The sequence below is a fragment of the Plecotus auritus genome (genome assembly GCF_963455305.1).
Source record: "Plecotus auritus genome assembly, chromosome: 7".
Taxonomy (NCBI): Eukaryota; Metazoa; Chordata; class Mammalia; order Chiroptera; family Vespertilionidae; genus Plecotus; species Plecotus auritus.
The window spans coordinates 133,147,432-133,161,236 of NC_137774.1; the positions used below are offsets into that span (position 1 = coordinate 133,147,432).

General features: G+C 34.4%; 1 protein-coding gene across 1 annotated transcript in view; it reads right to left on the minus strand.

The window, feature by feature from the left end:
• Positions 1-13,805, minus strand: part of TENT2 (terminal nucleotidyltransferase 2) — a 49,719-nt gene that overhangs the window by 11,702 nt on the left and 24,212 nt on the right. The window contains 3 exon segments of the mRNA XM_080682698.1: positions 2,246-2,382; positions 9,101-9,144; positions 13,552-13,680. Of these exon segments, the coding sequence (XP_080538824.1) occupies positions 2,246-2,382; positions 9,101-9,144; positions 13,552-13,680 (310 nt within the window).

Below are 13,805 nucleotides of genomic sequence, written 5' to 3' on the forward strand. Positions count from 1 at the left end.
TAAATCATGTATCATCATGATCACAAATGCATACAAAAGTTCAAAACCTTTTTCAAGCATCAGCATCCTAGCCAGTATCATTTGGCACAGCAAGCTAGTTTCTGTCAATGCTAAACTAACACACAAATGGGACAACTACCATCTTGTTTCAGTCCAAGCAGCGATTTTCAAGGTGTTTGTACGTAGGTGCTCTAATCCTAAACCATACACATGGCAGAAATATAACTTTCTCCTATGTGTATCCTTTTCCCTCTACACAAACTTCTCCCAATCCTTAATTTATATGACATAACAAATGATGCCAAAATGGTCTAACAAATTAGAGTGTATTTTGTAGTCAGACCTGAATTTGAATCCCAGTTTTCTCACTATCTGCTGTATTGACATGAGCAGGTTCACAAATTCCCCCTAAGCTTGACAGGGGGTTATTTTAAGGATTAAATGAGATAATACATGGGAATCACTGAGCATACTCTAAAAGGACACTAGATAAAGAAATATTCACTAAATATTAGCTATTTTGTTACTGCAATATCTGAACTCTGTAGAGTAACCTTTACAGTTTATGTCCTTATGTTTCATATAGTCTTAAATCTTTCTTCATCTTTATATTAATGAAGGCTCCTTCCTTTTTGTCCTTGTTGCCTGCACTTATACTTAGGTCATTTTTAACCTGGTCTATCATAACTTCATTCTTACTGAACTCCTTTCTTCCAACACTTTTCCTACTCCTTTTCTTAACCTTAATCAGCAATTTTAATAATCTTAAGGATCTTTGAATCAGGTCTACAATCTTACTTTTTGCTTCAAAATTTATTTATTTATAAATATTTGTCAAGTACCCACTATCTGGCACTGAACTAGGTAGTGGAGAAACAACTTTAACTAAACAGGTTCAAACAGTCCAGTATAAGCTTTACTTTGAGAAATTTAAAAAACATTTTATCTTTCATGCCCTATGTTTCAAATCATCGTATATAAGTCAATTTTCTTTAAAGTTACTACATCATAGCACATAAGACAATATCAACATTGTGGTAAAGTATCATAGTTAAGAGTGTGAATTTTGTAATCAAAACTATTTGAAATACTCCCCTTACAAGCTGTGTGATCTTAGTGCAAATTTCTTAACCTCTTTATATGCCTCACTGGTAAAATGGGCATAATACTAGCATAATACCATCTTATATGGTGATAATGTAAACTGAATGAGATAATACATATAACCTGTTTAGAATGTTTACCCCACCTAGCAATAGCAATTTATTACTCTTACTATTATTATCCCCTCTCCAAACCTCTTCAGTGTGGGATATCCCCTCTCCAAACCTCTTCAGTGTGGGATTCTGTGGTCACTGTATTTCTCTAACTTTTTATAACTCCCTGCCGAAACCGGTTTGGCTCAGTGGATAGAGCGTCGGCCTTCGGACTGAAGGATCCCAGGTTCGATTCCGGTCAAGGGCATGTACCTTGGTTGCAGGCACATCCCCAGTAGGGGGTGTGCAGGAGGCAGCTGATCGATGTTTCTCTCTCATCGATGTTTCTAACTCTCTGTCCCTCTCCCTTCCTCTCTGTAACAAATCAATAAAATATATTTTAAAAAAAAACAAAAAAAAAACTCCTAAGTCCTTTCTCCTTCTCCTTCAAGCTTTTCTAAATTGATCAGAAGAGCTGCGAACAACCCCTAATCCTATTCTATGAACTGAGAACTCCCATAAGAACTTACAGTTATGTCCAGTCTGAATATATACTTTAATCTTTCATATTTACACATCACCCTCAACAAAAAACATGGAAAAGGATTATTCCTCGATTTGTATTTCATATACCACAACTATTAAATTCAGATATCAGGTATTAAGTAAATTTTTTCCCAAGTTGTCACAGCTGTGTTTTTTACTACAAATTTTCAGTATCTAAAAAGTAGATGTTCCAAATGATATAGTACCTACATATGATCAACACAAACATTTATTCAGGCCCTACTATGAAAAGAGGCAGCTAAACATAAAATGGGATCACTACTGAAAGCAACTAAAACTGGGCTTACTGAGCTATAATTTTTTTAGCTAGGAATATGAACTCTACTTAGTTTCTAATAATTAATCTTTAGATATTAAATTTTATAAATTACACATTTCTGGACAAGTTTGCAGCATTGAAGTTGACAAAAATAAACTTTTGACCAAATTTGTAGCATTCACTTATATAAAAATGAATAAATACAATTTGAGGTTTCACTTACTCAAATTCCGTAGCATAATACTTAAGAAAGCCCAGTAAGAGGTCCCCAAGATTTGATTCATTCTTTGAGAGGTAAGGAGGAACATTACATGGAACTTGATGTACAAGGTGCAGTTGTATAGCAGGACTAAAAGATTCCTGTCAGGAAAAAAAGGGGGCGAAATGTAAAGCCATTTAAAACATACACTAAAAAATAAAATTAAAATAAAAATAAAAAATAAAACATACACTAAAAACTTTATTCTGATCTAAATAAAGTGCTCTGAAAATGAGAAGAAATTTTTTTTTATGTTGGTATTTTGGAAATTTGAAGATTTTCTTACACTTAAGTTTACCAGTGTTTAGAGTAGGCCAGAAAGTATCTGAAAATCTAAGATAATCTAATCCTTAGGTAAGATATAACAAACAATGGATCTGTATGCTAACAAAGATTTTCTAACTCATAAATAAAATCTTACTGTACATGCCAAAACTCCATGCAATAACATACAGATTTCTTTACAATTGTATCTCCTTTTTAATTATTTCTATAAGGAGCAGTTGCACTTTATAAAGGTTATATCAAACACCAGGTAAAAGAGCTTTCTAACTGCCAGTTAAAATTTCTCTCAAAGGCCATAAAAATAACTTTAACAAATGAATAGTACTATACCAATTATAAATTTTTTATTTTGTATCTTAGAGGGAAGATAAGATGGACATCAAACATTAATTGAACTTGAAAAGACAAAGAGGGCAGGGAACAGAAGAAAGGAAAATACCAGCAAGCAATATTCAGCAAATTTTTACCACAATATTCATAAAGGAGGTTATCATTTGCTTGTAATCCAGGACCAAACAGCACATTTATTAGAAAGAATACTAATGGGTACTTATTCTTTTTGCCTATGATATGCCATTCATTTTTATATTTAATTTTTCCTCTAATAGCAGCAAGTTCTGGTTCTAAAACACACTAAATGAACTATACAGCTTCAGGTAATATATATCTGTATGCCTGAAAATAAAAGAATTTAGTAACTAATCTTGTTTTTCACTGCTAAATATAAACTCCAATTTTGCAACTGGCTGCTTGCCCTAATCCAGGATCTGGAAAAGTGGGGAAAGGACAGCTGGTTGTTAAAACTATTTACAAATGAAAAAGAAAATGTTTCCTAAGGTAGTTTGCACAGTGCCCTCAAAAAGGGTTTTCTATACTCCCCTTTGCCATCAAAATAGAAAAAAAAATTTTTTTTTTCAAAAAAGCAATTGGTTAAGGCAGCAGAGTGACAACTACACTTAACGTTCCCAACTCTAACAAATCAATCTTGGGTTTATTGATAGCGATTAAATTAGTAATGTCTAAATAACTCAAGATAACTGCAGTATAATACAGAGAATTGGGATATTGCATCTATTTAATGGCAGTCATCAAAAATCATCACTAAAAAACAAAGGAGCAAGAAAATCTTAAGCTTCTCTCCACTACCCCATTATCTATAATTCTATCAATAATTTTTAACCACCAGAAAATGATTCTTTCAGAAAAAAAAACTCTACTCCAGAACCACAATTCATAAAGTTGGGACTCCTAACCTTTACACTTCCCCTTCCACTTCTAACATATTTAGTATTACAAGTAGATAAACTAATTTTTTTCTTAGACTAGGGGGAATAAGAACAATGCCTCAATTTATAATAAAGAGTAAAAGCAGAAGGAAGAGCAGGTATACTGCCTCTACCATCTTTTGTCTCTTAATTGTTATGTGTAAAAAATTGGACATAGGACATTACTTAAAATTGTAAAACTTAAATATTAGTTTCTGGCAAATTAAAGACAAAGGTATAACAAGTTCAAGTGACAAGGAAAATAAAAGTGGGTCACTGTTTAATACTTTCAGCTGTGAAAGCTACTTAATAATTTTTATTTCTAGCACCTAGCACAGTAAGCATACAATTTATGAACTGATGCTAAAATGCAAGTTATTTTCTCACCTGAAGTTTAACACAGTTTGGACTTCCTTTAAATTTTTTATTTTGTTCAATAATTTAAAGAAAAGTATCAGCAATTGTGAGATTAAAACTGAAGTTGTGAGACCTAGTCTACTAAAATGATTGAATGACCTTGAACCAATTTGGCCAGTCTCCTCTTAAGCTCCACTGTTCTTTTTCACAGTCATATACTAAAGGGCCATGTTATACATACTGAAGGAGAAATATAAATAAACAAATAAATAAATATCAAAGACCAAAAGAAGCTACAAGTACTAGTAAATAGGAATTTCATTTAACCTTAAGAAATTCCCACTTTTGGTTCACATTACAGAAAAATTCTCTGCTTTAGGAAAAATTTCATCTAAGATTTTTTTCAAAACAGATCTCCCCCATTACAGTTATACTACTTTGGACATGATGGGGGTGGGTAGAATTTACACTAACATATTAGAAAGCACATAAAGAGCCAAAAGGAAAAAAGGTATCCTTAAAATTATAACCTAAATTCGTGGAAAAACAAGTTAACTCATACAATATATAGTAATACCTATTTTTTATTTTATTTATTGATTTTTAGAGAGATGGGGGGGGGGAGAGAGAGAGAAACATAGATTTGTTCCATCATTCATATATTCACTGGCTGATTCTTGTATGTGCCCTGACCAAGGACTGAACCTGCAACCTTGGCATATCAGGATGACGCTCTAATCAACTGAGCTACCTAGACAGCATTATAATATCTACTAGAGGCCCAGCACATGAAATTCATGCACTTGGGGGGGTCCCGCAGCCTGGCCTATAACCTCTCACAGTCCAGGAGCCCTTGGCGGGGGGTGGGGGGGATGTCCACCTAACACAGAGGCAGGAGAGGCTCCCACCACCGCTGCTGCACTCGCCAGCCATTAGCCCGGCTCAGCGCTTCTGGCTGAGCGATGCTCCCCCTGTGGGAGCACACTGACCACCAGGGGGCAGCTCCTGTGTTGAGCATCTGCTCCCTGGTGGTCAGTGCGTGTCATAGCAACCAGTCGTTCCAGTATTTGGTCGATTTGCATATTAGCTTTTTATTATATAGGATTTTTGGATTACTACCATTTCATTTTTTAATGTAGAGAGGACTTTTTGTTTTTTTAATATATTTTATTGATTTTTTACAGAGAGGAAGGGAGAGGGATAGAGAGTTAGAAACATCGATGAGAGAGAAACATCGATCAGCTGCCTCCTGCACATTCCCTACTGGGTATGTGCCCGCAACCAAGATACATGCCCTTGACCGGAATCGAACCTGGGACCCTTGAGTCCGCTCTATCCACTGAGCCAAACCGGCTAGGGCTGTTTGTTTTTCATGTGGGGGTTTTATTTTGTTCTTTTTTATTGGAAAGACATTTGCATTATTTTTTTAAATGTATTTTTATTTATTTCAGAGAGAGAGAGAGAGAGATAGAAACATCAATGATGAGAGAAAATCATTGATCAGCTGCCTCCTGCCCGCCCCCCTACTGGGGATTGAGCCCGCAACCTGGGCATGTGCTCTAGACTGGAATCGAACCTGGGAACCTTCAATCCACAGTCCAACACTCCATCCGCTGAGCCAAACCAGCTAGGGCTGTATTACTTTTTAAGGTTATATCTTATTTTGGGCTTCTCATAACCAAATGTATAATGAATCAATTCTAAATGATATTTAACACATTAAGCGCCCAGCCTATTTTGTCTTCCGGACGGAAAGTATAGTGTCAAGTCACTGGAGATTTACATGGCGCTTAATGTGTTAAATGCTGGTATTTTTAACGATACATATTTTCCATTTCTCTTCAATCAATGCCAAGGTAAGGAAAAATTTTAAAGGCAATCCCTTGAAAAACATCTGAAAAGTTGCACTGTTTTGTCAATACAATTGTTTGACAATATGGCAAAAACATCTTCTGCCATATTCTATTACTAGAGGCCCGGTGCATGAAAGTTCATGCACTGGAGGGGGGGGTCCCTCAGCCCGGCCTGCCCCCTCTCACAGTCCGGGAGCCCTCGGGACAGGAGGTGACCCAGCGATCAGGGGAAGGTGACGCCCCCATCACACCTCTGCTGCTGCCACTGCCGGCAGTGCAATCCTCAGCCGGCCCTGGTTACCTGAGCCTCAGGCAGCCCTGGGCTGCTGGGCAGCCGCCATCTGAGGCTTGCCTGTGCCTCAGGCTGGCCCTGGGCGGCTGGGGGGCTGAGGGGACTGAAGGACTACAGAGGCAGGCGCGCAGAGCGGCCAGACCCGCCTGGGGGCGGGCCCAGCTGTGCCGCGCGACTGCTGCCCGGGGGGGGGGCTGAGGGGACTGGGCACCACCATCTTTGAGGGTGTAGCAGTCAATTAGCATATCCCCTCCTTATTGGCTGTGGGTGCCGCCATCTTTGTGAGGGCATGACAGTCAATTAGCATATTCCCTCTTTATTAGATAGGATGGGAGGCTGTGCCCATAATTTCTTATTGCATCTTCAAAGTTTGAAATCTGGACAATTAAAGACCTTCTGGAATAAATTAGACTGGCTAAACTTTTACTTGGTAACTTTTCCTTAAAAAAATGTGTAGATGTAAAGAGTAAGTAGATATAGAGTAAGTAGAGTTTTGCCTGAATAGATAAAGAACTAAATAATATACTGAAGTTCTACCAAGCTTTCTTTATTGTATACAGGTCACCACCAATCTGGTGATGTATGTTAGAAAACTGATCAATAAATTTCTGTTACATTATATCAGATTTTAGTGAGATTTTTAAAGTTTTGAAATCAATATAAATAAGTATTTAACGTAAAGTATGAGTACTATAATAAGGTGATTAAGGCATAAGCTTTGGACCACTTAGGTTTGAAACCTTGTTCTTCTATTACATGAAGTTACCCAGCTTTGCAAAGATTCTTCATCTATAACAGGCGTCCTCAAACTACGGCCCGCGGGCCACATGTGGCCTGCCGAGGACATTTACCCGGCCCGCCGGGTGCTGCTGCCTGTCCTGCTTAGCAGCCGACTAGTCCGGGCCCGCAGTGCGCATAGGAATTTGTTCATAGTTTTTTTTTTTAAACTAGTCTGGCCCTCCAACAGTCTGAGGGACAGTGAACTGTTTAAAAAGTTTGAGGACCCCTGATCTATAATGTAAAGAAAATGGTACTCATAGGGTTGTTATAATGATTAAGTAACATAATGTATGTAAAGCATAGCAGCAATAGTATTATCTAAATATTCATTATTTAATATATGCCAGCCATCATCATTATTTTAACTGTACATTTATATAATAATGCAGTATGGTTAGGTCCTAAAACTTCTAATGTATTATTTCAAAATTAACTTCCTATGCTTTTAAAATTTTAAGTAATGTCAACTTGAAAATAATAGTTTTAGTATCATTTTATTTTTTAATATATTTCAGAGAGGAAGGGAAAAAGAGATAGAAGCATCAATGATGAGAGAGAATCATTTGTGCCCCCACTGGGAATCGAACCATGACCTCCTGGTTCATAGATCAATGCTTAACAACTGAGCCACATCAGCCACGTTTCACTGTCAGTTAAAAAAAAAATATTCACCAAAATGTGTTTTTTTTGTCTTTTCAAAGGTATTCAGTGAAAGCCTGTTTTATTTTTCATGTTTAAAAGCATACCCTAGTACTATTGGGAACTCATTATAATGGTTCTTCATAATAGCAGAATTTAGTTTTTAAAAGGAGGAAAATAAGATATACAAATGCCAAGAGGTGGTTGTTTTAAATGTGTCCTCTAGAAGATGACCCACCACAAACTAGGAGGTCCCACTATAGCAAAACTCTATTACAGTAAACCTTTCATCACCCAGGACCTTGCATGTATGTATTGCAATTATTGCAATAACTGAGGTTCAAAACAAGATCAGTTCTTTTCAATTATCAAGAATTAAATTATATTTAATTTAGGTTCTATGTCAAATGTATTTATTATATTTTGTGATACATACAAAATAAATAAGTTCTTTGAATGCTGACCACTAAAGCTAGATACTATGTTTTTCTTTGTAATATGACCATTTAGTAAGTTTGAAAAACTATCAGGTAAAAATTATGTGGTTTCAGTGGGTTGGTCAAACATTCTAAACAAGTAGGTTAAATAATATTTTCAAATAAAACCAGGAACAAGGCTGACTATGGAAGAAAACAAAAATAGTAGGACTATAAAACAAGGCAACAGAGAATTCTGGAAAGAACACAAAAAAATGGAAGAAACGAAAGTATTCACATACATTGCAAATATGTACATTACCAAGGTTTTCTCTAAACTCAAACTGAGAACATACTAAACTTTTTCTAGTAGGTACACTTTATTTCTTGAGTATTTCCAAATTGCTTCAGCAGGATTCTTATTATGCACACAAGGATAGAGTACTATTGTTACCTCTTTTGCTGTATTACTTAATAAAATCAAATGAAAGATACAATGATTATCCGATTGTTCAATTTCTTAATTTCCCCCCTCTGCTTTCAAAATATACATACATTGGACTGAAAAACTTCTGAGTTAACTAACTAAAGAAATGCTGTAAAACTGTATTTTAAGAAAACTAGAATGAGTCCAAATGGGACTAATTTAACTCCCATTAGGGATAATAATGAGCTTCATGCACAAAATTCCACCTTTAAAAAAATGACCAGATTGTCTGCCAATAACAAAATAAATTATCAGTCTTCTGAAAAAGTATATGAAACATTTTTAATGTTCTAATGGCCAATGCCACAGCCTATAGAGAAACTGTTATCAATACTTAGAAGGTTATGTAACTATTACTACTTTTATGTTTACATTAACACTACATAAATAGACCCACATATACTGGTCACAATATGTATTATAATAATTTATAAGAAACACTTACTGGGTATATTTTTTGGATGGATGGAAGGATGGGTTCAGGTAGGGCTATAAAAAAAAAAAAGTTTAAAGCTTCCGTGATTCATGTAATTCATTTTACAAAACAGTAATTTGTCAGCTAAGACCCTCAGATATGAAACTATAAGGGTTTCTGCTAAAAGTCAACAGTTTCCATATATTTTGTGAAGTTAATTCTGATCCCTAAAAATTTTAATTCAGAATATATCTAAGTTGGCAATTTAAGGTTTGTTAGTAAACTGTGCATATTTTAATGTAAACCAATGTTCCTTACATGGTTTTAGAATAAGCCATCAATAAATAGACACACATCATTTGATCCAACATTAGACACACACACAAAATAAGCAAGACAAGAATTGTTCTACAGATATTAAATGGACATTGTTAAGATGAATGTAGCTATCAAAAAAAATGTTTAAATACAGTCCAATGATACAGTCCAACAACAATTCTATCACAATTATGCCTTTATTATTTAATTTCTTCTAACAAACAATAACACTAAAATTAAGGTAGTTTCTGGAAACTGATCTACTGAAGAAAAGAAAATGGTAGAAAAATCTTCAACTTCATTACTTAAATTTTTAAAAGAAAGCCTCAGCAAATTTTAGAAATCTAAATCAGGAGATATGAACCAACATTCTATAAATAAAATTTCATGCAAAGGAATCATTCTCTTCATATGCTACTATATTTTTAATTGTCATTCTTCACCCTTCAATAGCTTTACCCAAATACAACCTTACTAAATTCATTAACAGTCATTTCACATCATTATACAGTAAATGACATTAAAGGCAAGGTTCCCAATATTCACAACATAATAAATAACATATAATGTTTTATGTCACAATACAAATATATTTATAGACTTCTTTAAGATTAAAGACCAATATAGTATCATATGATAAACTATGATAATTTAAGAATTAGAAATATGTTGTATATAATTAAATAAACTTAGTAATAATCTTTAATTCATTTTCAACTGGCTATTTAGCAAAAACATTTTTAAATGACTTCTGGAATACATTAATATACATATAATCAACCATTACAGTCAACTTAGGTCTCCAACTATGATTATAAATGTATAAATTTCTGCCACATAGTATTTAAATTTCCTTCCTGTATCATGCTTCATTCCCAAGTTGAAAATTGGAATAGAATACTCTGGAATGTTCACAGTGTATGACTGGGAATATCAGAAAAAACTTACTCATTACTTAGAAAACAAGGTTACATCTTTCCCCAGAGGCATTCAAATGCACAAAATTCTACAAGACCCTATAAATAAACTCAAGCCCTAGTCACTTTAATTCTAAAAGTCTCTATATCTGTATAACATTTTCATGGCTTTCTAATAACTATTGTTATAATATAGAAGTTAAATTGGAAAAGCTTATTAGAAATTAGTTTTCTTAATTAAAAACCTAAATTCCTTTCCTACTGAATTCTCATAATAAATTAAAATTGTAATTTAAAAGAGAATGAAGAAAAGGTTACAGAGAATATTTTTTAAGTTTATCTCATTCTAGAATTATAATTAGAATGCTAGGAGAGTAATACAAATACTAACCACTGGTTTAAGGTCTTTTAATAGACAAAGAGTAATTTGGAAGCTTCTGGGGGCAGAAATATCATTCAGTAAATCTCTGACAAACATAGATTTAAAAACACTAGTCATGACAGAAGCAATTAGTGTACTGTAGCAGTCATTTACACCTATGTAGTCTATTACTGACTATTGAAATTCATTCTAGGAAGTGTTTTTAATCTTTTCAAGCTTTCTACATACAGAGGACCTGTTTCCTTTATCTGTTCCTGGCAGAAAAAATATTAAAGCACTTAAGAAGTTAATGGTAACTTAAAAGTCATCTAATCCAACTATTCATGTATCAATGAGAATATTAAGGCCAGAGAGGTAGAATAACTTGGCCAAAATCATAAACACTAGTTCATTATGGTAGACCTTGAACTGCTCAATACACCTTGCAGACTCTTATATGAAACAAAAGCAACTACTTATTTCAATTCCTACTTCTAGCAAGGAATGGCTTAAATTTGCCAAAGGACAGAGTTGCTGATGTCCTTTAACAAAGACCTAGAACCTAGAAATGGTTGATGATAGTACATTAATTACAAATCAACTCAGTAAATGGGACCACTCTGTCAAGAATAAAATATGTTTAACAAAATCTAAACCAAATTTTAACATAATTTCATTACACTAGTAAAATACTATGTTTAAATTTTCAGCTTCCTTACAAAATCACCTTAGGCTATCTGTGATTAAAGTACATTTTTCTAAAGAAGACCATCAAATTAAAAAGTATAATGTAACACATTAAGAGTGAAGAAATAGGGCACATATGGATGTTCATGCGTGTTAAATGCTTTAGTCAATTCTAGTTTTTAAATCACAACTAAAACTAAAAAATTATGAATAGACAGTAGGTGGTGATATGAGGTTTGTCATATTATTCTTTATATTTTATAAGAAGTATTTCTAATCTCTTCAAGTTTTAATAACTGAATTGTACAGAGTTCACTAAAAAAGCATCAAAAGTACCCTGGCCAGTGTGGCTCTGCGGTAGAGCATTAGCCGGGGACCAAAGGGTCGAGAGTTCAATTCCCAGTCAAGGGCATGTACCTGATTGGGGGGCATGTGGAAGCCAACCAATCAATGTGTCTCTCTCACATCAATGTTTCTCTCCCCACCACCCCCACTACCTCCCTTCCACTGTCTCTAAAAATCAATGGAAAAAAATATCCTCAGGTGAGGATTAACAATAATAAAAAAGCCTCAAAAGTAATTGGTGTTTTAGATTGAACTGCAAAATTGGACACAAAATGATTAGTGATATGTGAAGTAGTATCTAAAACAGCTAATATCATGTTTCAAATCCTACTAGAGGAGCAAATCAGTCATCAAATTAATGTATATCTCAGATTAGTCAGCAGTAAAAATACATATAATTAGCTTGAATTTTTTCTGATAAGTGATTCATAAAACTTTGACCCATTTAACTATTTTAAGTCTCACCAAGTTTAAAAAAAAATCACCTGATTTCATCATTCAAATAAAAACACTCTTATTTAATATATATCATAAAACATCTACAATTACAGTCACATATAAAGGACACAACTCCTGCTATCCATAAGTAACCTGATAAATTTTTAAATCTTTGGCACATACCTTTTCAATATGTTATACATATGAATATATTATGAAGTCAAATATAATTTAAAAAAATTTTTTTAATCCTCACCAGAGCATATTTTTCCCATTGATTTTTAGAGAGAGTGGGAGGAAGGGGGTGGGGGGGTTGTGGGGGAGGGGGGGAAGAGAGAGAGAGAAAGAGAGAGAGAGAGAGAGAGAGAGAGAGAGAGAGAGAGAGAGAGAGAGAGAACATGGATGTGAGAGGGACACATCAATTGGTTGCTCCAGCACCAGCTCTGACAGGAGCCTGGGATCAAACCTCCAATCCAGGTATGTGGCTTTGACCAGGAATCAAACCCATGACCCTTTGGTGCACGAACCAATGCTCTAACCGCAGAGCTACACCAGCCAGGGCTAGTTACTATTTTTTAAATAAATTTGGTGTCATGTTGTATATGTATGTCATGTTGTGTATCCTGAATCTTTTCTTATATCATTAAACATCTAAAAAACATGATTTTTAGTAGCTGTGTACATTTCACATTGGGATATACTATAATTAATTTAATCATCCACATTCCTAAAAACTTAGTATATTTCTAATCTTTTACTATTTCAACATTATGAAAAACAGCCTTATAAATAAATCCATGTAAGCATCCCTGGTTATTACTTTGCAATAAATTCCTAGGAATAGAACTACTAAGTCAAAGGATAGGAACATAAATACAACATCACTTTCTAAACTGTGGCAATAACATTAACTCAGAACAGATCAGATTCTAGACATCCTGGTAAATGGTCTTCTATTATAATATCAAGTTTTCACTCTATTTCCATACCAGCTCACAGGGAATAAATGCTTCTTTGACCAACAGGAAAATAATTTAATTCCTACCTCAAGTGAAAAATAAAAAACATGATGAATGGTATGTGAACTTATTTTTATAGGCCTTCTGAACATTCATTCACCTGCCTGAAGAAAATGGTTCCACAATACAGTGGTGAAAAGTTCTTTGAATACAAAAGTGAATACAGAAAACTGTTAAAAAAACAAAAGCACTGTGAAACTGCTTTTTAATGCTTTCCAGGGAGCAACATTTCTAAAACAAGTGTTCAAAGCAACAAAACAGAAAATATGGTCTAATGGACCTTAGATGTAAATGTTTAAAACAATACTATTTGAAGCAGGGTCAATAGGAAAGACACCATAATAAAGTTTAGCTGCATTTCCATTTTAAAAATTGGGGAAAACCCATAATACTTACTTTGTAAGTAGTGCAAAACCATCAATACAAGACTATAGCTGCTTAAAGTACCACGACTGGCATCATTTATATCATGGTGACTTGCCCACTTCTTAATCACCAGTACTAATGGACGAACTCGATTTTCAACTGAAAGTAAAATTAAAACTTAAAAATTGTAAGAAGACATTATAGTTTCTTTGAACGTTTCCATAATTTCCCAGCTCCATGCTAATAAAAAGAGTACCACCTCCCTGTGTATTAACAGTGTTCAC